Here is a 27,761-nt window from a genome sequence, read left to right as displayed (position 1 = left end):
TCCGTGATCACACGTGCGATTTTACACAGAAATGGCGGTGAAACATGAGTGGAAAGGGATGTGAGAAGTTTCGCTTCTTTACATAGTTTATTGTGCAAATTTCTTCTGATATAACTTGCAGTAAAACCATCCGTCCACGGGTTAACAGAATGCAATGACTGTCACGAGTTGATGGCCGCGTAAGTAAGGGAAAGCACATTGTAGCTCGGGGACCGATAAACCACGCTGCGGAGCGGTGACCACGCTGTTGAGCTCGGGGAAAACATGGAGTCTGTCACTGGTTGGTTAGAGCTGGAGGATGGCACACGGTTTGCGGGCAAAGTGTTCGGGGCACATACTAATGTACCCGGAGAAGTAGGTAGGTATTGTTAAAAGATGAAATTATTAAAATTGCGCATTTAAAGAAGGGAGAAAAAAAATATATGTAAAGCACATGTTACACAGATAATAAGATATACATGTTCATTTGGAAATGAAAATACGGACATTATCAAGCGTAACTGTGTATCTGGCTAGTCACTATATATAGTGCATTTCAGAAAATGACAAAAATAGTGAAGAATTTAAATGCACTTGAGACAATAAAAAAAAAACAAATGTGATCGTTAAAATTTTATATTGCCATGTGAACTGATGTGAACATTCTGTTCCAGTTTTTCAGACGGGGATGGTGGGATACCCTGAATCTTTGACTGACCCTTCATACAGAAAGCAGATTTTGATCCTGACATACCCACTTATTGGGAATTATGGGATACCAGCTGTAGAGAAAGATGAATATGGACTAACTGAGTGGTTTGAATCGGCAGAGATACATGCCGCAGGACTTATTGTGGGAGATGTTACAGAAAAGTACAGTCACTGGAGTGCCATAAAATCTTTGTCAAAATGGCTCAGCGAATACAAGATTCCAGGACTGTATGGTAAATACATATCCGTGTTAATAATGTATTGATATTAAGGTCCAGTTTTATTGAAGAATGGTTATAACTTATTAGAATTATTCAATCTTGATTTATACATCTCTTTTAGGCTTGGATACAAGAGCACTGACCAAAAAGATTCGTGAGAAAGGGACGATGCTTGGAAAGGTAAAAACATTCTGAAAATTGTCAGATGTGAAAGGGAATGTGCTTCTATCCTCAAAAATCAAGATTTAAAAAAAAAAAAAAGGATATTAAAATTTTCACAAAAAACTTGTGGCTGGGATGTTAATAAAGTTTACTTTATTCCAGATTTTAATGGAGGGAACAGACAGCACAAGCATTCCCCTTACGGATCCAAACAAAATAAACCTGGTAGCAGAAGTCTCATTAAAGGTGAGGATTTTTGTTTTAAAAAAGGAGAAACAATAAAACCATATTTAGTAGGTAATTGATATCCTGCAAAGGCATCCTTGGAACCTGGCACAGGAGTCAGAGAGGAATTTTCTCTCTCTGTATTGGCACTGTCTAATTGCAGGTTTAATTAATTAACCTGTGATAGAGAGTGTCAAAATAGAAGGAGAATATTATCAGCATGACATGCCTGTTTATAGAAGAAGCTGTGCGCTAAAGTCTAGTAAGGTATATGTTGTAAATATACTGAGCTTAATGCTAAGGATATTGTGAGGAAGTAGGAGTATTTGCATAATTTTACTTTACATAAACTTGATTGTAGGAACCAGTTGTTTTCAACCCAAAGGGGGAACTGAGCATCATAGCTGTGGATTGTGGGATTAAATACAACCAGATCAGGTGTCTCTGTCAAAGAGGGGCAAAGGTCAAGGTCGTACCATGGGACTACAACTTCTCTAGTGAAGGTAAAGCATAGTTTCAAATAGTTATCATTAAATCACAATGGCTTCCTACATATAGTTATTTCCTTGAGACATTGAACATAAAAGTATGTACATGTCAAAGAGGGGCAAAGGTCAAGGTCGTACCATGGGACTACAACTTCTCTAGTGAAGGTAAAGCATAGTTTCAAATAGTTATCATTAAATCACAATGGCTTCCTACATATAGTTATTTCCTTGAGACATTGAACATAAAAGTATATACATGTATTATTTTTACAGAATATGATGGGTTGTTCATCAGTAATGGACCAGGAGACCCCCAGATGTGTACCACAACAATAGAAAACCTCAGGAGGGTGGTAAAAGAAGACAAATTTAAGCCTATATTTGGTATTTGTCTGGGACACCAACTCTTATCTCTAGCCATAGGGGCCAAAACTTTCAAAATGAAGTAAGTAAATCTGGCATTTATGATATGTGATTTAAAGCATCTCAATTAAGGTTTTTGTTGACCATGTTTCTTGTATATTCTTAGTTTGATCTGATAATATTGTTAACTGGTGTATCTTTTCTGAAAAATGAATCTGTAAATTGTTTCTTTTGTAGATATGGAAACAGGGGCCACAATTTACCTTGTATATATGATGAAACCATTCGGTGCTACATAACGACACAGAACCATGGGTTTGCTGTAGATGCCAGCACACTTCCAGCTGGCTGGAGCAGCCTGTTTACCAATGCTAATGACAAAACCAATGAAGGCATTGTACATGATACCAAACCATTCTTCAGGTACAAGCAATGCCAGTATCAATACAGACTTCATTTTGCAGCCAAACTACATATAGATAGAGCATTATAAGGAAAAAAAATGATTTCATCTGATTTTCTAATGGAAAGGAACTAGTATGCAATTAATTTTTTTCAGTACTCAGTTTCATCCAGAGCACATGGGAGGACCTAGAGACCTGGAGGGTCTCTTTGATGTATTTCTGAGTCAAGTCATACTTCACAAGAGAGGACAGAACAGGTACATTTATGAAACCTACAGTGTTACACTGAGGTTCCAGTACATGATCTTGACTGTATTCACAATGCTTAATTTAAGTTAAATTTTAGAAATCTGGAAAAGGTAGACTCCAGTACAAAATTAACCCTTAAAATAAATTTTTACTTTTTTAGCCCTACAGTGAAGGAAAAGCTGTACATGACACTACAAACTCCTGTTCATGTCCCCCCTGTTTCTAGTGTTAGACCGAGGAAGGTCCTAGTGCTGGGGTCAGGCGGTCTGTCAATAGGTCAGGCGGGAGAGTTTGATTACTCGGGATCACAGGCTGTTAAAGCTCTGAAGGAGGAGGGGATACAGACAATCCTAATTAATCCAAACATTGCTACAGTACAGACCTCTAAAGGACTGGCCGATAAGGTCTACTTCCTTCCCATCACGGCGGAGTATGTCACTCAGGTGAGGGGGTCCTCGAATTGATAAAAAAAGAATTTATTATGAACATGACACTTAAAATACTTCAAATCATTTATATACATGTACACATACAATACATGTACATTCTAACGTAATTGATTGCGTAAAAAGCATTTGGGTTTATGTAGCCTCTCCAGAGAGCTAAAGCTATGGAAGGAATTAGATTGAAAGCAGAAAAAACAAAATCAAGGCAGAGTATAAATCTTAACTTTTTATATGCCCGTCTTAAGACGGGACGTATTATGTTATAGGCTTCATGTCCGTCCGTCCGTCCGTCTGTCCGTCTGTCCATTCGTGTCCGGCTCATAACTTCAATACTATTAGGCCTAGGATTATCAAACTTTGTCAACTGATACTTCTTGGGTAGACGGTGTGTCGCGCACCAAAAGTAGGTCTTTCTGACCTTTAATAAAGATGCTATGGCCAAATATGGAAAAATCCTGTCCAGCTCATAACTAAAAAACTATGAGACCTAGAGCTATCAAACTTGGCAAAAGTATACATCTTAGGTAGAAGGTGTGTCGCGACCTATTTCAAGGTCACTGTGACCTTTAATTTTAGTAAATTTTTTTAAAAAACTAAGTTTTTTAAACTTTAAATTTCATAATCCTAGAAATGTAAAAAATAGAGTTGTATCCTTATTAAAAAGTATTAAATCAAGTAAAAACTTATTTTTTTCATCATATACTTTACAGCAATCTTTAACAAATGTCAATGTTAATGAGAGGAATTCAGTTTATCCCATGGGCATAATTATCAAGCTGGTCAAGAATAATTTTGATAGCAGAAAGTTGCATGTCAAATTAGAGAGAAATTAATGAGTTTAGTGTGAGGAGGTTACTAGTAGAGCATTGCTGTTATCTAAATCCCTTGAGTATTGGGCAAATGGACAGCCAGCCTAGCTGTTAGATTAAAAATAGCTCTTGTTGGCTAGCCTAAGTTTTAAAATGAATTTGATGAAAAGTAATTAAAACTTATTTGATGTTGCAAAATAAACTAAGAATCTGATATTATGTAATATTAATTAAAAAAAAAACTAATTTTAAGGGGTGGGGTTGAATCAGCATGCCTACTTGTCCATATGAATTAAATATAAAACCTGTCTGGCATTAAATCTAAAAAGAAATCATGGAGTGTTTTATATGTTTTAAAAGTGTTTTAGGATAAAAAGTGCAGATCCATTAATATTTAGGGAGTAATGAGTAGACAAGCATCCAGTCAAAGATTAATTAATGAGTTCAATGTAGGAAGGCTATCTGATCAAGCGCTGCCTTATATGTATCCTTTGGGGATTAGACAGAAGAACTGCTGGTCAGTTTATAGGCCGGTTTACACTATGCATCTTGACACATGCATCTTGGATGCATGTGTCAAGATTCACAGTGTAAAAGCCCCTTGTGTCAAATTAAATGGGTGTTGCATCTTGAACGATGGAATAGAACTTGTTCTATTCCGTACTTCAAGATGCATGGAACTGACCAATGAAAAGAAAGGTCAGAGTTGATATTGAATCATGAGCCTTATTTTTTTCATATACTTTCAAAAATAGCTTCCCAAGATACACAAAAACAGAAAATACTGATTAAAACTACAATTAGAAAAACTTATTTGATTATTATAATATAGAGGAGTTCTTGTTTTGGAATAAATATAAATTATATCTTCCAAGAACTATCAGAAAAAGGAAATTAAGAATGATTTGTTCAGCTAAAATAAATCTGGAAATGAAATTTAAAGGTATTGTTATTTTTTTAAGTAGAGAAATTTCATCTTTACAAAGTATTCTAAAGATGCATGCATCAAGACACATAGTGTTAATAAGAAGATGCATGAGGCAAAATTGAAGCATGAGTTTAGATGCATGTGTCAAGATGCATAGTGTAAACCGGCCTTAAAGCATATGTCATTTGATGGCCAGCCTTTTTTTTCAAAATTTATTTGGCATAGATTAAGTTGTTAAGACTAATTTGATATTGTTTATTATGATGGCCGGCATTTGACAAAGTCTAACACAAACAGTATAGAAATCTATCAGTTATGTAATATTTGTTATAATTATGCCTACAGCACAGAGGATGGATAAAGAAATATTTTTTTGAAAAATGGAAAAATCATGGAAATCTTAGAATCAGGGTTGAAGTGATTTTCTTGCACTCTAAACTGTTAAAGATAATTGTGTAATTTTTTGACGGGCGTATCATGCTGTGGCGTGGCACTTTATTTCTGCAAGTAATTGTTTATCCCAAGTACAAGAAATTTCCATTCTCTGAATGTTATACTTCTAAAGGTGATAAAGAACGAACGTCCTGATGGGATTCTGTTGACATTTGGTGGACAGACGGCCCTTAACTGTGGGGTACAGCTGACCAAGACAGGTGTTCTGGAGAAGTATGCAGTCCGAGTTCTAGGTACACAGGTAGCTTCCATCGAGTGGACAGAAGACAGAGAAGTGTTTGCCAACAAGATGTCAGAGATCGGGGAGTCTGTGGCTCCTAGTGAAGCAGCATACACAGTGGACCAGGTCAGAGAGTATTTCTGTACTATTCAAACATTTTTGTTTTTAAATTTATACTTCTTTTTTGAAATTTTTTAAAAATCATTGGAATGTATTGATTAAAAATATATTGGTGCATGTAATTTTGCTTTACGCATCCTGTAGCTGTGAAAAATATTCAAGAATTTGCTTTATGATTTTAGGCAGTACAAGCAGCTGAGCGACTAGGATACCCAGTCTTGGTCAGGGCAGCATTTGCATTGGGAGGATTAGGGTCGGGATTTGCAGACAACAAGGAACAGCTTCTGACTCTGGCTTCTGCAGCATTCGCTCACACAAGTCAGGTGTTGGTAGATAAATCTCTGAAAGGCTGGAAAGAAGTGGAGTATGAAGTGGTTAGAGATGCCTACGATAACTGTATTACAGTAAGTATTCAAGATATAATTACATGTTCTTCATACATCATGAATAAAAGAAACTATACTTGTATTACAGTTCTATAAAAGCTAAATACTTATAGAAAGATAGCAGAAATATCTGTTTAGTGACAGATCATTAGAGGTGATCACTTCCAAAAGTATTCTACTGTAATACATGTATTATAATTGATATTGTTACACTAGCACTACTTTCGTTTTATAACAGGTTTGTAACATGGAGAATGTGGACCCTCTGGGTATTCACACAGGAGAGTCTATAGTGGTGGCCCCCAGTCAGACCCTGACTAATGTGGAGTACAACATGCTGAGGGCCACCGCGATCAAGGTCATCAGGCACCTCCAGGTCGTGGGAGAATGTAACATACAGTATGCACTAAATCCAGAGTCCAAAGAGGCAAGTTCTTATCATTGTTTTAAAATGTGTTAAATTCTGCATTTACATGTATTTGAATACGTGGCATTTTGTAAAGCAATTTTTGATAAGGTTTTGATGTACGTATTTCTATCTCCTTCAGTATTACATTATTGAGGTAAATGCTCGGCTGTCCAGAAGCTCTGCCCTGGCCAGTAAGGCCACAGGTTACCCCCTGGCTTATGTTGCGGCTAAATTGGCCCTGGGGATTCCCCTGCCTGAACTGAGGAACTCTGTCACAAACTCCAAGGAGAATTCCACAACTGCCTGCTTTGAACCAAGTCTGGACTACTGTGTGGTCAAAATTCCAAGATGGGATCTTAAGAAGTTTTCTCGAGTTTCGACTAAGGTATAGTTAAATGAAAGAATATTTCTTGTGTTTTGGTCCTTTTCTTGAACAATGTGATATATATTGGCATGTATTTGGAGAGATGATTAAACAGATAATTTTAGTACCACCCTCATGCTTTTTCTTCCTTTATATTTGCTCTAGTGTCGTAAAAAAGCATGAGTGAGTAATTACTGGGTGATGAAGGAAGACTTTATATGTTTGAGAATTTTAGTGACTATCAAATGTTTGTGTTTGTATGCTGCACATAGAATAGTCTTAAGAATTTCTTGTAGATAGTGCATTAAAAGAAGTATGTTTTGTGAAATATCTTTATGGTGTTTGTGTAGTAAATAAGGAATTTTTTTCTATAAGTCCATATTAAAACTTGTCAAAGCATACAAAAAAAATGACCTCTGCTCCCTTTCCTAGATTGGAAGTTCTATGAAGAGTGTAGGAGAAGTGATGGCCATAGGAAGGCGGTTTGAGGAGGCAGTCCAGAAGGCACTAAGAATGATGGATCAAAGTGTCACTGGATTCGACCCCTACAACATAGAAGTATCTGACGTGGTGAGTATTAATAGAAGCAAATGGACTGTGATACTTTGACTCCCGAAAGCTCTGTCAGGGTTGTGTTGTGTATGAATATTTATGTTGATCTTATTAAATAGGAACTACGAGAGCCCACAGATGAGCGTATCTTCGTGGTGGCAGGTGCTCTGAAGCAGGGCTACAGTGTAGATAAACTGTATGAACTGACCAAGATTGACAGGTGGTTTCTACATAAGTTCAAGAACATCACAGACTGCATGTCAGGACTGGAAAAATTCAAACACAAGGTTAGATGTCTAAGAATATTTTTGTTCAGGATAATTCTTTGAACAAATTGTTCTTTTGATGAACGGGTATATTCATTGGAATTTTACAACTTTTCATAGATGAGCAGCATTCCAAAAAGAGTTCTGCTTGAAGCAAAGAAGCTGGGGTTTTGTGATGAACAAATTGCCAAGGCTGTGGAAAGGTATGCTTGTTGTACAAACTAAATGTGCACCTTACTTTTTATGAAAAAATTAATAATATTTCAAGGTATTTAAATTCCAAATCTTTGATAAAATTTGCAAGTACTCTGATTTCAGCACAGAAATGGTGGTTCGCAAGAAGCGTTACGAATATGAAATTCACCCCTGCGTGAAGCAGATTGACACCGTGGCTGCTGAATGGCCAGCGCAGACTAACTACCTGTATCTGACGTACAACGGATCTGAGAATGACGTCTCATTTCCTGGAGGCTACATCATGGTTATAGGGTCCGGGGTCTACAGGATAGGAAGTAGTGTGGAGTTTGACTGGTGTGCCGTCAACTGTATTAGGAGTCTAAGAGAGGTCAGGGTCAAGTCTTTTATTGCAATTATTTATATAATGAGTGTCTTTTGTTGAATATTTGAAAGCTGGAAATGTGGAAAAAAATAGTTTTTGCAAAGTTCATTCATTTTGTCTCCTGTGTTACAGATGGGATACAAGACCATTATGGTGAATTATAACCCAGAGACAGTCAGCACAGATTATGATATGTGTGATAGACTCTACTTCGATGAAATCTCATTTGAAGTAAGTGCTAACTTAAAATTTTGATGTACAATGTAGATTTAATTTTTCTATCGATGATACATACTATGTGAGGTCCTATTTTTACTTTGTACTTAGGTATTGTTTGCGATCATGTATGTTTAATGTTTTCAGACTGTTATGGATATTTACAACTTGGAGAATCCTGAGGGAATCATTTTGTCTGTTGGTGGACAGCTGCCCAACAACATAGCGATGCAACTTCACAGACAACAGGTAGATACTACTGCATGCACTAAATTCTTACATTCAAGCTTCCTCTAAAGCTGAAATAATACATTTTAGCGTAAGTGTCTTAAACTGTGAACATTAAAAGTGGATATATTAAGTAGAGAAATATTTTCAGGCCCGGATTTTGGGTACATCTCCAGAGAGCATTGACAATGCTGAGAATCGGTTCAAATTTTCTCGTATGTTGGACAACATGGGGATCCATCAACCATTATGGAAGGAATTATCCACTGTGGAGGTAATATCTTGCAAATAGCTGTAGAAGGTGTAGGTAAACATGATGATTATTGATACATGTATTATGTGTAGTAATACAAGAAATATAAGTATGGAAAGTCTCATTTTTAGACAAGTTTAGAACTGTTCTGTAATAACAAAATATCATTTCAAAACTTTTCATTGCTAGGCAGCCAAGGATTTCTGTAAGGAGGTGGGATTTCCCTGTCTGGTTCGTCCCTCGTACGTTCTCAGTGGGGCGGCCATGAACGTGGCTCATTCTGACAAAGACTTGGAGGATTACCTCAGTCAGGCTAGTGCGGTATCGAAGGAGCATCCTGTCGTCATCTCCAAGTTTATTCTGGAGGCCAAGGTAAGGAACTGTCTACAGCATTGACATGAGGACCCCTGTCTGTATCGTCGACATGCTGATCATGTGTTGAAATGAAGACCCCTGTTTCTATCGTCGACATGCTGATCATGTGTTGTAAATATACTCAGAAAAAATTTTACTTGATTTTGAAAGATATCATTTATTGAAGTTCATGTCTGGATTAATACTGATGAAGATTTTCATGTCAAGTAGTGTAAAGTGATTGTAATGTGCTAAGTAGATTGTTTGTTCTGTAGGAGATAGACGTGGATGCGGTTGCTGCTGATGGTGAAGTGATTTGTATGGCTGTGTCAGAACATGTGGAGAATGCTGGGGTCCACTCGGGGGATGCCACACTTGTGACTCCACCGCAGGATCTCAACGAGGAAACCCTGGCTAAGATAAGGGTCATCTGCTGCGCTATAGGCCGAGCATTAGAGGTCACGGGACCGTTCAATCTTCAACTTATTGCCAAGGTAATACTCGCACGATGATAAAATCTATGACTGAAATACATGTATTTTACTAGTTATTCTTAAAATTTACATGCTGCATTATACAATGTAACTTGATGTATTTTCAGGATAACCAATTAAAGGTCATTGAGTGCAATGTTAGAGTTTCCAGATCATTCCCATTTGTATCCAAGACTTTAGACCATGATTTTATTGCCACGGCAACAAGAGTGATCATGGGAGAAGTGGTGGATCCAATAAATGTGCTCTATGGATGTGGAAGAGTTGGGGTCAAGGTCAGACTCCACTTATCACTTTGATCTTTAAAGTATATTATATGATGGAAAAAGACTGGAATTTATTGTTAATTTCTGAGTGTATAATAGTTTGAAATTTCTTGCCTTGTGAAGTCCTGTATATTGGGGTGAAAAAAAGGTTGCATGTAAATTGTCTTATTTCAGGTTCCTGTATTTTCCTTCTCTCGGCTACATGGAGCTGATGTGTTGCTAGGTGTAGAAATGTCCAGCACTGGGGAGGTGGCCTGCTTTGGAGAAAATCGATACGAGGCTTACCTCAAGGCCATCATCAGCACGGGATTTAAGATTCCTAAAAAGAACATACTGCTGTCTATAGGGAGCTTTAAGGTAGGTAGTGGTGTTTTCGAAATTTACTGTACATGGAAAATCTTTATGTAATTCATTTGTGGTTCTTTAAGTTAAACAGATATTAATATAGTGCTCTGGACAATCAAGTTTGATTTTTTTATACGCCCGTCTTAAGACGTGACGTATTATGTTATAGGCTTCGTGTCCGTCCGTCTGTTAGCTTTTATTGTGTCCGGCTCATAACTTTAATACTATAAGGCCTAGAGTTATCAAACTTTGTCAGCTGATACATCTTGGGTAGAAGGTGTGTCGCGTACAAAAAGTAGGTCACTCTGACCTTTAATAAAGATGCTATAGCCAAATATGGAAAAATCCTGTCCGGCTCATAACTAGAAAACTATGAGACCTAGAGCTTTCAAACTTGGCAAAAGTATACAGCTAAAGTAGAGGGTGTGTCGCGGCCTATTTCAAGGTCACTGTGACCTTTAATTTAAGTGATTTTTTTTAAAAAACTAAGTCTTTTAAATTTTAAATTTCATAATCCTAAAAAATGTAAAAATATAGTTGTATCCTTATTAAAAAATGTTAAATTAAGTAAAAACTTATTTTTTCATTATATACTTTACAGCAAGGCCATCCTTAAAAAAATTCTTTTTTGCGGTAAGGCCAGATAAAATTAATCTTTAGATTCTCATCCCCACCCGCCCCTCTCAAAATGTCCCGCCCCGGAGTTTTTTATTTTGATTTTTGGGTGTTATTAAAGGCATTTTCATGTATTTTTATTCAGTAAGAATTTGGGTGAAGTTAAGAGTTATCTCCCGTCTGTATTCAAAGTCGCGTGTCGCTATTTATAGCAAAAGAGCCATGTGAAGAATGGAGAAAAATCGGAAATAAAATCAGTTTAAATATGTAAGGAAAAGATTATTTGTCAGTATAGAGAAGGCAGAGAAAAAATAATAGCATAAACACATCTAGATACTATCACTGGCATTCATGAGCACGTTTTTAAAGATTTTGGAAAATGACACCTGGTCAAGTTTAAACGATCTCCAACTGTGTGTGATTTTGATTTGAAAAAAAAAAAACATCGTAGGCAGGCTTTAGAGAATGTTTAGTGCTAAGAAAATGTTAAATATCAAACCTGTTGAGACGTCATGCATACAAAATTTATTGATATCAGAACCCCACCTCATTTTGTTTTGTGTGTGCCGTACGTATATGTGTACTTGATAATTTGTTAATTAACAATAAATATCTAATAATTTAAGCAAGAATTTTCTTTAAAATATTTAAAAGAATATAAAAAAAATAAAATCTATTCATACTGGCATTAACATAATGAAAAAATGTGTACAAAGAGTCCATGTTTTGTTAATACTTACAATTTAACAATTATAAAATATAAAAAATAAAATCCGCCCACCCGCCCTAATTTTTTAGCAAATAAGGATGAGAATCTAAAGATTAATTTTACCTGGCCTAACGCGCCTCATCATTTTAGGTGTGGGTAGGTAGGTAGGCTTATTTTTTTTTTTTTGAGACCAAAAGTCAGAAATAAATTTCGATTATTTAGACGTATTAACTATGTCTTAGATTTCACTTTAAGTTACTAATCAAACAAGAAAATTAAGGCATTCTTAATGAATCCAATCTTTTATTGTTCAAATATCAGAACACATCAGTTCTTTTTTAAAAACGGCGTAGGTGCAATGGAGACGTAAAAAAATGTCAATCGGATAAAAATAGAAAATGGATACGTAAAAAAAGAAAAAAAATTTTTGAACCTATAAAAAAAATCCAGTAGGGTGGATTTTGGTGAGTCGGTCGCGTTACCGCAAAAAAACAATTTTTTAAGGATGGCCCAATCTGTAACAAATGTTTATGCTTTGAGAGGAATTCAGTTTGTCCCATGGGCATAATTATCAAGCACTGGTCAAGAAGAATTTTGATAGCAGAAACTTGCATGTCAAATTAGAGAGAAATTAATGAGTTTATTGTCAGGAGCTAAGAGCATCTCTAGATCTGATGCAGCTGTTATCTTAATTTATCTCTTGGGAGTTGGGCAAAAAGAAATGGCCTCATAGTTGCTTGTGTTAATTAAGAGTGTTTGATGGCTAGTCCAGATAAAGATCTTCCAATTGGTGTAATGTAATTAAAACAAATTTATGTTTTAGTGTATGATTAAAACTAAATTAGTTATTGTATAATAATATTATTAAAACTAATTATGCAAGTGCATAGGAAAAAAAAAATATATTTCAATTTTTACATATTTGCAACAAATTGCAGTCATGTCTCACTTAGAATTTTATAGTCTGAAGAAATTATAATTTATGTTTGATTTTTTTTTATTAAACTGTAGCATTTCTATTATTTCATAAAATATGCAATAAACAATTTAAGTTTAAGTAAGCTGCAGATGGATATTTGTTATGCTCTAACACAACCAGTTTAGAGTTATATGATGTATTTGTTATAATCAATCCCTAAACTGCAAGTTTCTTAGAGATGTATGATAAGAAATGGAAATTAGATCATTGAAATCTGTGTCAGTCTGTTAATCAAGGCTACCTGATTTTCTTGCATCCTAACCAATTTATGATTATTGAACAATATTTGACGGGCGTATCATGCTGTGGCGGGGCACTTTATTTAAATTTAAAGTGTCATTACATTACTTAACAAAATCAAATAAATACGATAAGTAATATTTTAGAACAAAAAATGAGGATTATACAATTTGTATACTAAATGTAGAGAAATGTATATTTGTTTATGACTTATCCTGTTCAAGACTGTAAAATCTGTATTTATAAATTTTTTAGGACAAAAAAGAAATACTTCCTTCAGTTAGAAGTCTTCAGAACATGGGATATAACTTGTATGCCAGCATGGGGACAGCTGATTTCTACAATGAACATGGATTAAAGGTAAAATTACAATTTCTGGCCCAGTAGTTAAGCCACGTCATTGTCAATTTCTATGCTAATTTGGGTTAACACTAGGAAAGTTGAGAAGAGGGAAAGGTAATGTTCTGTAATAAAGGAATTGATATCATCTTTAGGTAAACCCTGTAGACTGGCCGTATGAAGACACAGGGGACCACAAGAAGAATGGTGGGGAGCAGAGGACGATCGCTGACTATCTGTCTGACAACATGTTTGATCTTGTGATCAATCTCCCTCTGAGGAATTCTGGGTCCTATCGAGCCTCATCTTTTGTTACCCAGGGTTACAAGACCCGCAGAATGGCAGTGGACTACTCCGTACCACTGATAACGGATATCAAATGTTCAAAACTACTCATAGAGGTAAATCCTAAATTTTGGTCATTTTAGGATAAGTATTTTGCTAAAGGGAAGTAAATCTTAATTATGGTTGTAAAATATTGATTTGAAGACTGTTTTATTCTGTCTATTCATTGCAGTCCATGAGAAGACTAAATGGAGCAGCCCCACCACTGAAAACCCATGTAGACTGTATATCCTCACACAGAGTGGTCAGGCTACCAGGTAATTAGAGGGGGAAAAGGCATTATGATCAGAAGCGATTATTACAGTCTTCAATTAATGCACAAGTTTAACTTCATAATTAATAAAGTTCTACCTTAGAAGAAAAATTGGAACATTGCCACTGAATCTAGGCAACTCTAGCAATGACAAGAGTTCTGTTCAAGTTTTTATCAATGTTCATAAGTCTTCAAGAACATCATCTTAAGCTCTCAGTAACTGTCACTGTGACTTGCTTTGTTTTGTTGTAGATTTAATAACTTTGCTGTGTTGTAGGTTTTATTGATGTTCATGTCCACGTGAGGGAGCCAGGAGCCACCCATAAGGAGGACTGGTCGAGCGCCACCTCGGCGGCCCTGGCTGGTGGTGTCACTATGATCCTGGCCATGCCCAACACTAATCCACCGACAGTGGACGAGGCCGCTCTTACTCTGACACAGAAGGTTTGTCCTCTCCTCATGTTTCTTCTCACTGACAGATTTCCTTAATATCATTTTAGATAAAAAAAAACTTTTGAATTCTTAGTTTTGAAATGAAATTGAATGTTGATTTATGATTGAGTTTTTTTCTGTACTACACAGCTGGCCAGACTTGGAGCTCGGTGTGATTATGGAATCTTCTTGGGTGCCAGCAGTGATAACTACTCCACTCTCCCTCAGATTTCATCCAAAGCTTGTGCTTTAAAGATGTACCTGAATGAGACCTTCACTACTCTGAAACTAAATGATATTTCTGTATGGATGAAGGTAAATGTTCTTTATTTTCATCCAGTAAGCTGAACAGATTTTAAATGGTTACAACAAAAAGGCCTTTTCATTTCTGTTTTAAAAAAATGCATGCATGATTTTCTTATTTGTCAGCATTTTGAACACTGGCCTAAACACATGCCAATCTGTGCTCATGCTGAGGGAACCCACACAGCAGCCATTATCCTCCTGTCTGAGCTGTACAAAAGGCATGTCCATATCTGTCATGTGGCTAGAAAGGAAGAGGTATGCAACCAAGTTGAAATTTTATAGTGCATGTATATTGTCTTCTAGCATTTAGAGTTGGAACTTGAAAATATGGCAATGAGAACAGTTCTTGCACATTAATTTTATTTTCTTTCAGATTTTAATTATAAAAGCTGCTAAAGAGAAAGGATTATCTGTAACTTGTGAAGCTGCTCCCCATCACCTTTTCTTGACCTCTGATGATCTTGACAGGATAGGTCATGGTCAGGGTCAAGTCAGGCCATGTCTGGTGACCATGGAGGATCAGGAGGCTTTATGGGACAATATTGACATCATCGATTGCTTTGCTACAGACCATGGTAGGATAAGTTGGTCTGGTTTTGAATAAGTTTCAATGTTGTGATTGTAAATACTGTAAAATTAATTTAAAAAATCAAATATGATATTGTTTAAAGGAGATCAAGTCATCTTTTATGATTCTAGGTGTATGGTACACTGAGGAATTTTACCTGAACTCTAAAGTTTCTAAATGAATATCCTCTGTTTTAGCCCCACATGCAGTGGAGGAGAAGAAAAGTGCTAAACCCCCACCTGGGTTCCCTGGCTTAGAGACCATGCTTCCATTACTTTTGACAGCTGTTCATGATGGCAGGTTAACCATCGAGGTAATGCTGCACCTTACTTGTAGCTCACTATGAAGTCACTTATTTTCATGAGGATTTGATTTGAGGCACTGTACTTATATGCATACTTGTGTGCATGTTAAATTTTAGTCTATGGTTAAAACAATATAAAACATGTTAGGACAGTACAACACGTGAAGGAGGAAACAAAAATCTGTCGAATGATGAAAATTTTCACAGACCTGTCCTGAAATTCTTTGTTGAGGAATTTATCTGATGACAGATTAAATTGTTTTCTAACTTCTGAGAACCATTAATTTTTTCCAGCAAGGCTGTCAAATTTCCCTGAAATGAAAATTGTGATTCAAATGTTTGGTTCAGTTCTAATTTTCCTGATTTTAATTTGGCTTTTGTTTGAATATTATGAATCTGTTTCACCAAAAAGAAAACAAAAACAAAACAAATGTGGACTTGAAAACTGATGGCAATGAAAGTGAAACATGTACTGTGAAAAAAAGAATTTTTGTGGTGTTTTAGTTTTTCTTTTTAATGATTTTAGGCATGGAGAGATCCACAAATTTACAGCCACCGTGAAATTTAAAATATCATGCATCATTACTAAACATTCTCCAACCACGAAAATGAAGTCCTCATAAACCAATATTTTTCCATTAACCTTGAAAATTTGATTGTAAAGTATTTGTTTAATTATGATTAAAATAATCTGAATTGAAAGTGGGTAATAAATCAGGCATATGTCAAGGACTATCTTATTTTGTACAGGACTTGATTGCCAGACTTCATACAAATCCCAAGAGAATCTTCAATTTACCAGACCAGCCGGATACCTATATAGAGGTAGATTTAGAACATGAGTGGACAATTCCTGATCACATGACCTTCTCTAAATCAAAATGGACTCCATTTGCTGGTATGAAGGTTGTTGGCAAAGTCATGAGGACAGTTTTAAGAGGAGAGGTGGCCTACATTGAAAATGAGGTAAACAAAGAATTCAGAAAGGGCTTTTTTATGTTATTGACAAATAAAATTGTATGAATAAAATGTATTGTTTGTCTAATTAAAATCCTGGCTACTTTTAACCAGGTGCTGGTTCCTAAAGGTTTTGGGTTGGACATCAGAAGTTATACCTTACAAAGTTCTGCCCCAGCAGGATCAGGTGACCAGCTTCAGGTCCAGATTCCCCCGATAAGTTATGCTGTATCCTCCCAACCCTCGTCTGAACCCTCCAGTCCCCGGAAACTGACCCAGTCTCAGCTATCTGACAGACCAAGACCACGGGCAATGGAACAAGGCTATGGTAAATATACGCTGATGTACAGTATAAACTTAAGACCTTTGTAAAGAGGATGTTTAGACCTGTTTGTTTGCGCTGTTTTTCTTCTATTCAATCAATATCCTTATTCTTTCTCAAGCAGCTGTTCATGAACCTGCATCTGAAGCAGTCAAAGCAGATCAGGGTATTTTATGTAGCTGTTTATATGTAGTAGTCAACTGCATGGCTTAACGTACTACATGTACATGTATGTTTATATTGCACATTTTTATGATCGGGGGCATATTATTTTTAGTCTTTTCTTTATACAACTTGCACCTCAGCCCAAAATTTTTATTGGTCTGAGACACGTATGTGGTTCATGATCAGGATCAAGACTTCATTATGGGTCAAAATTATAACAATGGGGATATCCTGTTTCACTAAGCAACTTTTTAAACAGTATTGGGAAAACGAGAGCTTTTGAATTACAAAAAAACAAGAACGATGAGTTAGTAAAGTATTGTATATAGATATTTTCTTATTGCATGAAGAGTACTAACTGTTGTGGTGGAAATATTGGTGAAAAATGTTATTGTTCCACTATGTTGTAGTTGGTATATTGTAAATCTGGGAAACTACTATTGTAGTTAGTATATTGTAAATCTGGGTAATTACTAATCTTTCAGTGGAAGACGGAGAATATGCACAATGTATGAACTAGAAATACAGTTCAGGTACACTTGTGTAATAAACCTGTACTAATCACAAAAGGAATTCTAATGCTTTGGCTTGACTAACAAGGAAAGAGGTGCTGAAAGATGTACAGAAATGGAAATATTTTTATTCACTCTCTCAAATTTATTTTGATATTTTGTAATATTTTTATGCCTGCAGATGTTCGGGACGGAGCTTATCTGGCCCAGGGTCCTCATGGAATCCCTCAGCCCCCAGCTCTGCCATTCTACACACAGGGAGTTACAGGGCATCATATACTGACAGTGAAGAGCTTCACCAAAGAGCAGGTAACTACACATGTGCTAATTTTATTCCAAGTGAGCAATTTTCTGCATTCTTCAAATAATTGATTACTAGTCATTTTCAAGGTACACTTATGGTTCAGGATAGAAAAATGGGAAATCTCGATTTATTTTCAAGCAAACATGAACAAATGGAATATAATTTTTTTTTTCAGCTACATACCTTGTTTAACTTGGCCCATCAATTTAGGATAGCAGTATTGAGGGACCGGCCTCTAGATTACATTCTTAAGGTAAAATATTTAAATTTGTTAAATTAACAACACACTTACTCTGAAGTGCAAGGGATGAACATTTTGATTCATTAAATGCATAGGTCATTATGTCCGTTAGGTACATGGAATAGAATATACTTTGTTGTAAGTGTGAAGTCACAACTGTGTTATACTATATATATTTTAGAGTGTGGTTTTATATATTCTTGATCTTGATCTTTGATTTTAACAGGGTAAGGTGATGGCGTCCATGTTCTTTGAGGTCAGCACTAGGACCAGCTGCTCGTTTTCTGCAGCGATGCAGAGACTTGGGGGGAGTGTGGTCAGTCTGGACTCCTCCATGTCCTCCTTACAGAAAGGGGAGTCCTTCAGCGGTCAGTGAAACTAGACATTTAAAAAAAAAGTAATAGGGATGGGTATCGCCAAAAATTTTATCGCGATATATCAAAATATCACGATAATATCAATTTTTAAAAGCAGTTTTTACAATGATTTTATATGAAAAGTCATTATTTCTCTAAAAATATGCTAAAAAAACAAAATTTTACTTTCTTGAAATTTTTATGTATATAAAATCAATTATGTATATTCACTTTGCAAATTTTTTAATTGTAATTTGAAAGTCCAAATAAATGAATAATTTCTGAAAAGGACTTTGATGGACATATACTTGTACAATCTAATTTGATTCTTTTTCTCTCTGTAGTGCTTCTTTGCAAATAATCACACGAGTCCAATGAAAAGGACTGTTTTTTTCTGTTTCAGACTCTGTAATGATGATGTCGGGATATTCTGATGTGGTTGTTATCCGACACCCAACTCCTGGTGTCATGACGGTAAGAAATTCTAAAGACCGAGTTAATGGTTATTATACATATGAATATCGCATTTCTTTTAGTTCTTATATTATAAAAGAAGATATTTTTCAGGAGGCAGTGAAGTTGTGCATGAAACTTTTTCTGCATTTTACTGCTGGTTCTCTCTCTATGAGAGATTAGATTTAAAATGATATACTAGATAACTTTTCCATGCATTTCATAGTTAATAATTTGAGCAGTAATGATTAATTATTTCTGTGCTTGAATAATCTCTGTGAGAACACAAGCAATGCTTTGAATGAACTGCTCCTTAAAAACTTTCTCCCTTTAAGTAATAACATTTTTAAAAAAAACTTTGTATCTCTTAATTTTCCATTTGCTTTAAAATAATTTTTCCAATTTAAATATAATGATGAATCTATTGTTTTTTTTTAAATTTAAGCTTAAATTTATGCCACCAGTAAAAGGTGATTAGCTTGATGTACTCAATAGAACATTAACTTGATCCAAAGAGTCTTATCATGTTGCGTTGACGGGTATGGATCATCAGATCAAAGAATACACAGTGTCAAGTTTGATCTGATGATCTGCAGCTGTCAACAAGATGTGATACAGCTCTTCAGATGGTCAGAAATTCTTACGACTGGGTTTATACATATGGATATCGTAATTTTTTTATTCCCTGCATTGTAATTTTTTTTCAGGAGGCAGTGAAGTTGTGTAGGAAACCTATCATTAATGCAGGGGATGGAGTGGGGGAACATCCAACTCAGGCATTGCTAGATGTGTTTACCATCCGAGAGGAGATAGGGACAGTCAACGGACTGACTGTAAGTTCTACTCCAGAAAAGACTCGCAGTAACAAAGCAGGATAAATGTTTATAAGCTTACTTTCAACATTTTTTTCAGTGATCTCAAACTAAATGATTACTGGAGTGTATACAGACATCTACATTGGAATGATGAGAATTTCACAGACCTGTCCTGATAAATTTATATCTGAAGAGGGAATAATTTTCTGACCAACTGTAGATGTCCAAACTTAATCATAAGACAGAGAATCTAAAATATCAAACTAATTTTGAATTATTATGTGTATACACTTAAACTGTGTATGTGTAGATAACTATGGTTGGAGATCTGAAGAACGGTCGCACCGTCCATTCCCTGGCTCGACTTCTGACACAGTATAGGGTCAATATCCGCTACGTGTCTCCTGATTCGCTGAAGATGCCCGATGATGTCAAAGAAGACGTGGCAGCAAGAGGAATATCACAGGCAAGCTAGTCCATCTGTTGTTTGTCTGGTTTAAACATTTAGGAAAATTTGTTCAAAGCTATGATAGCACTGTAGTTCTACTTATAAATGTACTTGTTGGCTATGTAAAATTTTATTCATGGTACAAAAATGTGGAAGAAAAAACTTGTGTTGTTACTGAGAAAACAAAATCTGTTGAATGATGAAAATTTTCACAGACCTGTCCTGAAATTCTGTGTTGAGGAATTTATCTGATGACAGATTAAATAGTTTTAAAATTCTGAGAACCATTTACTTTCAAGTATTCTTTACAAGATATTAGCTGCAGTTCAAGTTTTTAGCTCACCTGAGCCGAAGGCTCAAGTGAGCTTTTCTGATCACATTTTGTCCGTCCGTCCGTCTGTCTGTCCGTCCGTCTGTAAACTTTTCACATTTTCGACTTCTTCTCAAGAACCACTGGGCCAATTTTGACCAAACTTGGTACAAAGCATCCTTGGGTGAAGGGGAATTTAAATTGTTAAAATGAAGGGACACATCCCCTCGCAAGGGGAGATAATCAAGAAAAGAGAAAAATAGGGTTGTGTCATTAAAAAATCTTCTCAAGAACCACTGGGCCAGAAAAGCTGAAACTTATGTTGAAGCATCCTGGTATAGTGTAGATTCTAAATTGTTCAAATCATGACCCCCAGGGAAAGGGCGGGGCCACAATGGGGTATCAAAGTTTTATATAGAAATATATAGGAAAAATCTTTGAAAATCTTCTTCTCAAGAACCACTGGGCCAGAAAAGCTGAAACTTATATGGAAGCATCCTGGTGTAGTGTAGATTCTAAATTGTTCAAATCATGACCCCCGGGGGAAGGGCGGGGCCACAATGGGGTATCAAAGTTTTACATAGAAATATATAGGAAAAATCTTTGAAAATCTTCTTCTCAAGAACCACTGGGCCAGAAAAGCTGAAACTTATGTGGAAGCATCCTGGTGTAGTGTAGATTCTAAATTGTTTAAATCATGACCCCCGGGGGAAGGGCAGGGCCACAATGGGGTATCAAAGTTTTACATAGAAATATATAGGAAAAATCTTTGAAAATCTTCTTCTCAAGAACCACTGGGCCAGAAAAGCTGAAACTTATGTGGAAGCATACTGGTATAATGTAGATTCTAAATTGTTCAAATAATGACCCCCGGGGAAAGGGCGGGGCCACAATGGGGAATCAAAGTTTTATATAGAAATATATAGGAAAAATCTTTGAAAATCTTCTTCTCAAGAACCACGGGGCCAGAAAAAGTGAAGCTTATGTGGAAGCATTCTGGGGTAGTGTAAATTCTAAATTGTAGGAATCATGACCCCCGGGGGAAGGGCGGGGCCATTATAGGGGAATCAAAGTTTTACATAGAAATATATAGGAAAAATCTTTGAAAATCTTCTTCTCAGGAACCACTGGGCCAAAAAAGCTGAAACATATGTGCCCATGGAAGGATCATGGGGTAGTGTAGATTTCAAAATGTCTAAATTATGATCAGTGGGGTAGGGTGGGGATGCATTATGTATAACAAGGAGAGGACGTTCTAAGTTTTTAAGAACTTGTGTCCAATCCTTTTGTTATAACATCAAAACAATAAAATATGTTCAAATCAAATCAAATCAACAAGGGGGAAATCTGGTAAAGAACAGAATGGTCAAAGCTTCTCAGGTGAGCGATGTGGCCCATGGGCCTCTTGTTGGTTAAGTTCCAATTTTTTTAATATCAAAAGACCCTTCACGTTAAGTGTGGTACTATTTTTTGCGGGAAAAAAGATTATACTGTAAAATCAATATTTTTGTGGCTTTAGGAAAACCTTATTTTATGGGGATTTGATTTTGTGGAGGAAGAATTGTTGAGTAGTTATGGCCTTATTTTAAAGTTAAATAGTAAATCATTCAAGTTTTTTTTAGGAGGAATCAACTGCATTAGAAGATTTCCTGTCTGACACAGACGTTTTATACATGACTCGCATCCAGAAGGAAAGGTTCAGCAGTGAGGAAGAGTACAAAAAGGTTAGTGTTCATAAGGTCATGTGAGTGCAGAAAGGTGAGCTAAAATTTAATGATCTTAGAATCAATGAAGAATTTTCAAAATAAAGCAAGTTTGATTTCATCTGTCAGAATCGTAAGCGGGGATGAATACTGTATGCATGCAATTGTCAGGTAGGTTTTACTGTGTGCATACTTTTAGATAAAACAAATAATTAACACTGGACTTGAATCTCCAATTTCAATTTAACCACGCTTGAAGCAGCATCATCGTTTTGCTTTATTTTGCTTGAATTATTGCACATGGATATATAGGTATCAGCATCTTTTGAAATTTAAAATATAGAAACCTTAGCTACATGTATTTTGGATTTCTCTTTTGGTTTCTTTATGAAAAATTATATTGCTGATTAGATTTAAAATGCAAACTTAGTTTTTATATACACTTCAATAATTATTGGATTGAGCAGTAATGATTCATTATTCTGTGCTTGAATAATCTGTGTGAGAACACAAGCAATGCTTTGAATGAACTGCTCCTTAAAACCTTTCTCCCTTTAAATAATAACACATAAATATCTCTTATTTTTCTATTTTAAAAAAATTGTTTGTAAATAGTTTTTATACGCCCGTCTTAAGACGGGACGTATTATGTTATAGGCTTCATGTCCGTCCGTCCGTCTGTCCGTCTGTCCATTCGTGTCCGGCTCATAACTTCAATACTATTAGGCCTAGGATTATCAAACTTTGTCGACTGATACTTCTTGGGTAGACGGTGTGTCGCGCACAAAAAGTAGGTCGCTCTGACCTTTAATAAAGATGATGGCCAAATATGGAAAAATCCTGTCCGGCTCATAACTAGAAAACTATTAGACCTAGAGCTATCAAACTTGGCAAAAGTATACATCTTAGGTAGAAGGTGTGTCGCGACCTATTTCAAGGTCACTGTGACCTTTAATTTTAGCGAAATTTTTAAAAAAACTAAGTTTTTTAAATTTTAAATTTCATAACCCTAAAAATATAAAAAATAGAGTTGTATCCTTATTAAAAAGTATTAAATCAAGTAAAAACTTATTTTTTTCATCATATACTTTACAGGAATCTTAAGCAAATTTCAATGTTAATGAGAGGAATTCAGTTTGGGCATAATTATCAAGCACTGGTCAAGAAGAATTTTGATAGCAGAAAGTTGCATGTCAAATTAGAGAGAAATTAATGAGTTTAGTGTGAGGAGGTAACTAGTAGAGCATTGGTGTTATCAATATCCCTTGGGTATTGGGCAAATGGACAGCCAGCCTAGCTGTTAGATTAAAAATAGCTCTTGTTGGCTAGCCTAAGTTTTAAAATGAATTTGATGAAAAGTAATTAAAACTTATTTGATAATGCATAGTAAACCAATAATCTGATATTATATAATATTAATTAATTAAAAACTAATTTTATGGGGTGGGGTTGAATCAGCATGCCTACTTGTCCATATGAATTAAATATAAAACCTGTCTGGCATTAAATCTAAAAAGAAATCATGAAGTATTTTATATGTTTTAAAAGTGTTTTAGGATAAAAAGTGCAGATCCATTAATATTTAGGGAGTAATGAGTAGACGAGCATCCTGTCAAAGATTAATTAATGAATTCAATGTAGGAAGGCTATCTGATCAAGTGCTGCCTTATCTGTATCCTTTGGGGATTAGACAGAAGAACTGCTGGTCAGTTTATAGCATATGTCATTTGATGGCCAGCCTTTCTTTTCAAAATTAATTTGGCATAGATTAAGTTGTTAAGACTAATTTGATATTGTTTATTATGATGGCCGGCATTTGACAAAGTCTTAACACAAACAGTATAGAAATCTATCAGTTATCTAATATTTGTTATAATTATGCCTACAGCACAGGGGATGGATAAAGAAATATTTTTTTAAAAAATGGAAAAATCATGGAAATCTTAGAATCAAGGTTGACGGTGATTTTCTTGCACTCTTAACTGTTAAAGATAATTGTGTAATTTTTTGACGGGCGTATCATGCTGTGGCGTGGCACTTTATTCAAACATAAATTTGATTATGAATTTTTACTGAAGCTCAAATTGAGGCCAGCATTTAATATTGGCTTGTTTGATGTACTCAAATTGAACCACTGAAATCACCGAATCCCATTTTTTTCCCCAACTAGTTTTTTTGTTTGTTTGTAGGAGAAAAACAGATAATATATATTGTTTTTTAAGTTGTTTATCATTTGTCTCGAACATTTTTAGATTGGCAGTGTTTACTATAGATATTAAAATCAACATTAATTTGTTTAAATTTGTTATTTTATGATGTTTATCAATGTATCAGATAATGTTCATTTAAAAAAGAAAACCTACTGACCATGCTTGTAAAATATGAGTTGGCGGGGGTACATCAAACAAAAAAATTTAATGATGGTCTTCAGAAGAAAAGACATACATTTGAAAACAATTCTGGAAAAGTTTAAAATATTGAGAAACTTACTTGAAAAGTTCTATGGTATTAAATATGACAAAGGTTAACCAGTGTATTGTTTTCATTTTATAACAATTGAAATAACATGGTATTGTAGGTATAATTTTAAACATTGTGCTCTTAAATTTTTTTTCTGATTGTAGTGATGTGGTTTGGTTACAAAATAAAGTAGATAATTTTGGAGTTTGAAATTTCACATGCATTTCAAAGTTGATAACTTGGAAAAATGTTTAATCCAAAATTTTTTTTTAAATGTGTATTTAAAAAAAAATGCATAGAAAATTGACCTTGTGATGATGAACTTTAGAACTGGAGTCTCTGAAAATCATTGTAGACAGTTCTGATCTGATTCAAGGTTTTATAAGAAAATATGAACCCCCCACCCCACCCCTATCCACACAGAATACAGTTTGGAGTGACATGTTAGGTTGAAGTTACATTGGAAAACATACATTTTGTAAATGATTGTTAGCAATTTCTACTTGAACTAGCGAGCATCTCATGTGCAATACTTGTCGCCTTCTATGTGTAATCTAGATCCCCTCTAAGCATAAAAAGGCTGCAACTCCATCACAAATCTTAAAGGGTAGGCTCAAGAACCACTAGGCCATGTGTATTTTAATGTGAAGCATTGATTTAAAAAAAACAAAAACTTATATCATATTTGCCCACACCATTTCCTTGCCTTTCATACAAATATGGAGGCGAGTTAACAATTCAAAAGAGATATTTCCCATATACAATTTTAAAAGGTATTATGACCTTGATCTGATGAATCATAGAACTGGAGTCTCTGAAATTTTATTGTAGAAAGTTCTGTTCTGATTCAAGGTTTACCTCAGAAAAATAATTACCAGGGAACTCATTGTCAGAGTATGTGTATTATCACAGTGAGGTAAAGTAGTAAAAAAAAAATGAAGGAAAGCAAATAAGGTTTCTCTTACTTGGATGAGATGATGATCCCGTTCATTAAGATAAAAAGTCTACAAATTAATTGGAGATTAGTATATATATAGTAACAGGTATTTATGTCTTGACAGGTGTGTGGTCAGTACATTATCACCCCGGAGACAATGAGGAGAGCCAAGAAGAAAATGGTAGTGATGCATCCTCTACCCAGGGTCAATGAAATCCAGTAAGTGGAATCCAAACTTCTTTTTTGTAAAATCTGATTATTGGATGATTATTGTAGGATTGAGAGCAATTGGTTATAATGCATTGTTCTATTTAACTTTTCCAGTCCCGAGTTTGACTCGGATCCGCGAGCTGCTTACTTCAGACAGGCGGAGAACGGAATGTATGTCAGAATGGCTTTACTGGCAATTGTACTGGGAAAATGTTAATTAGATTTAACATTATATCATAGAATTTTAGATGGAATTTATTATAATCATTGGTGCATATGTTTGAAATCTGCATTCAAAAACACTAAGGGAAAAATTTAAATTTTGCTTTTGGGCTGAATATCTTAAGATATAAATACACTAGTTTGTATTTGAGTGAAAAATGTAAAAAGCAGACAATACACCTGCAAACAAAAAAAAAAAAAAACATGAAGTTTAGATCAATTCTAGTACCAATCATAATTTTGGAATTATCTTGAATTTAAATCTTCAGTGTCTCAAGACTTGAAAATGAGTTCAAAAATTCAACATATGTGAAAAAATTGTAACAATTATTCATGTTCACAACTCTTTTTTTCTCTTTGTGAAATGCTAGTATTTGATTTTGAATATTTTAAATGAAATATTAAAGTGCTTTAAAAATGAAAATGGTTTAGATTTTAGCTTAATAAATGAGAATGTTTTTGGAATTGTTGTAGCTAGAATGAACATTTCTCCCCTTAAAGTGCCATGTTGATTTTGTTAAAATTCTAGTTGATCAATGTTGATACAACTGTTTCAGAAGTTTTATTTCTGTTGGTGCATAATAATAGACATTTAAAAAGTGCTGTTAAAATTCTACTCCGTCAGTGTTGGTACGACTGTTTCAGAAGTTTTATTTCTGTTGGTGCATAATATTAATAGACATTTGAAAAGTGCTTTCTTACTGGGCTGTGTAATATATGGAGATTATGTAATATATGGAGATTATACTATACTTGGTTGTGATAAATAGTGTTCAGTATCCAATATATTCCAGAAGATGTTCATTTACTTGTCTTTGAGAAAAAATTCTATTTTTTAAAACAATTTTTCCATATAAAGACAAGTTTTACCGTATTTTTGCTTTTTTGATATTAAAAGAATTAATGAATGTTAAGAATCTCAATAATTTGATCAAACTGTTACATGTACATCATTATCTGATGCGGGTAAAATACCTTGGTATTCAATTTGTGATCTCTCATATAAGTGAAATTGTCTCATATATATATTGATGTGAATTCTATGTGAAAAGCAAGGATCAAAAATAAATTTATGTATGTTGTATTTGTTTGTTTTCTTACTTTTCTTGTTCCAATCTTGCAAACTAAAACAGCTGAGAGACAACTCCATATGCAGGAGATAGGGTAAATTGCTACATAAGAAAGAGATGTCAACGATAGAAAAAGTTGAAATCACATTTATCATATTTAGTTATGAAGATTAGCAAAGGATGGGGGAACAAGGTGTGCAGAATGCCTATGGCTTCAAATGTTAAGAAATTGTATTCAGTTGCTTGGTTTAAGGTAGATCGCGGGTTTACTCTCTGCCTGAAAACATAGGCTAAAAACGTGTCAGCTAACTCCTCTCGCTTTAAATTTTTCTTTCTGAAATTTTTTTGAGATTCGTCTGCGTGGTTACATTGTAATCGTAATTCAAATGCACTAATGTTGATGAGAACATCTGACGCTTTTTCAATGAAATATATAGTAAGACGTCCCTTTTCTGCCGGTATACGCATTTCAAACCATAATCATAACATTAAAACGAATCAGAAGAATTTTATAATACTGGATACAATGAATGTGAAGTAAATTTAGAATCGATTTATTAAAAAAAATTAATATGTGTTCTCGCTCAATTTCTTGCAAAAAAACTTCAAAGTTTTACAATTTTAATCAGAAATATTATATTTTTCATCACGACGTTATATTACGTTGGTGCGACGTCATTATTTTCGTATGCCTGCATGACGCGAAAACAATTTAA

The 27,761-nt window shown here is 35.0% G+C and overlaps 1 protein-coding gene across 1 annotated transcript; it reads left to right on the top strand.

The window, feature by feature from the left end:
* On the top strand, positions 1-27,059 carry LOC134258811 (CAD protein-like). The gene is made up of 44 exons (XM_062741396.1): positions 1-358; positions 654-923; positions 1,033-1,091; positions 1,236-1,319; positions 1,660-1,801; positions 2,060-2,231; positions 2,387-2,572; positions 2,709-2,810; positions 2,963-3,245; positions 5,551-5,784; positions 5,961-6,182; positions 6,403-6,591; positions 6,713-6,958; positions 7,370-7,507; positions 7,609-7,776; positions 7,876-7,958; positions 8,074-8,320; positions 8,447-8,545; positions 8,678-8,779; positions 8,910-9,032; positions 9,201-9,383; positions 9,641-9,859; positions 9,967-10,134; positions 10,300-10,482; positions 13,269-13,373; positions 13,508-13,753; positions 13,870-13,954; positions 14,228-14,394; positions 14,533-14,697; positions 14,812-14,943; positions 15,062-15,263; positions 15,454-15,569; positions 16,311-16,526; positions 16,632-16,845; positions 16,964-17,005; positions 17,698-17,825; positions 17,996-18,073; positions 18,288-18,429; positions 18,821-18,891; positions 19,578-19,703; positions 19,996-20,151; positions 22,066-22,167; positions 25,668-25,762; positions 25,868-27,059. The coding sequence occupies exons 1-44, from the start codon at positions 265-267 to the stop codon at positions 25,968-25,970; spliced, it is 6,687 nt and encodes a 2,228-aa protein (XP_062597380.1). The 5' UTR covers positions 1-264; the 3' UTR covers positions 25,971-27,059.
* The last annotated feature ends 702 nt before the right edge of the window (positions 27,060-27,761 follow it).

Source organism: Saccostrea cucullata, unplaced genomic scaffold, assembly GCF_032062105.1.
Source record: "Saccostrea cucullata isolate Sc308-1 unplaced genomic scaffold, CSIRO_AGI_Scuc_v1 ctg1356, whole genome shotgun sequence".
NCBI classification, from domain to species: domain Eukaryota; kingdom Metazoa; phylum Mollusca; class Bivalvia; order Ostreida; family Ostreidae; genus Saccostrea; species Saccostrea cuccullata.
The sequence above is the reverse complement of the archived record's forward strand: the minus strand, read 5'-3'. Positions and strand labels throughout refer to the sequence as shown.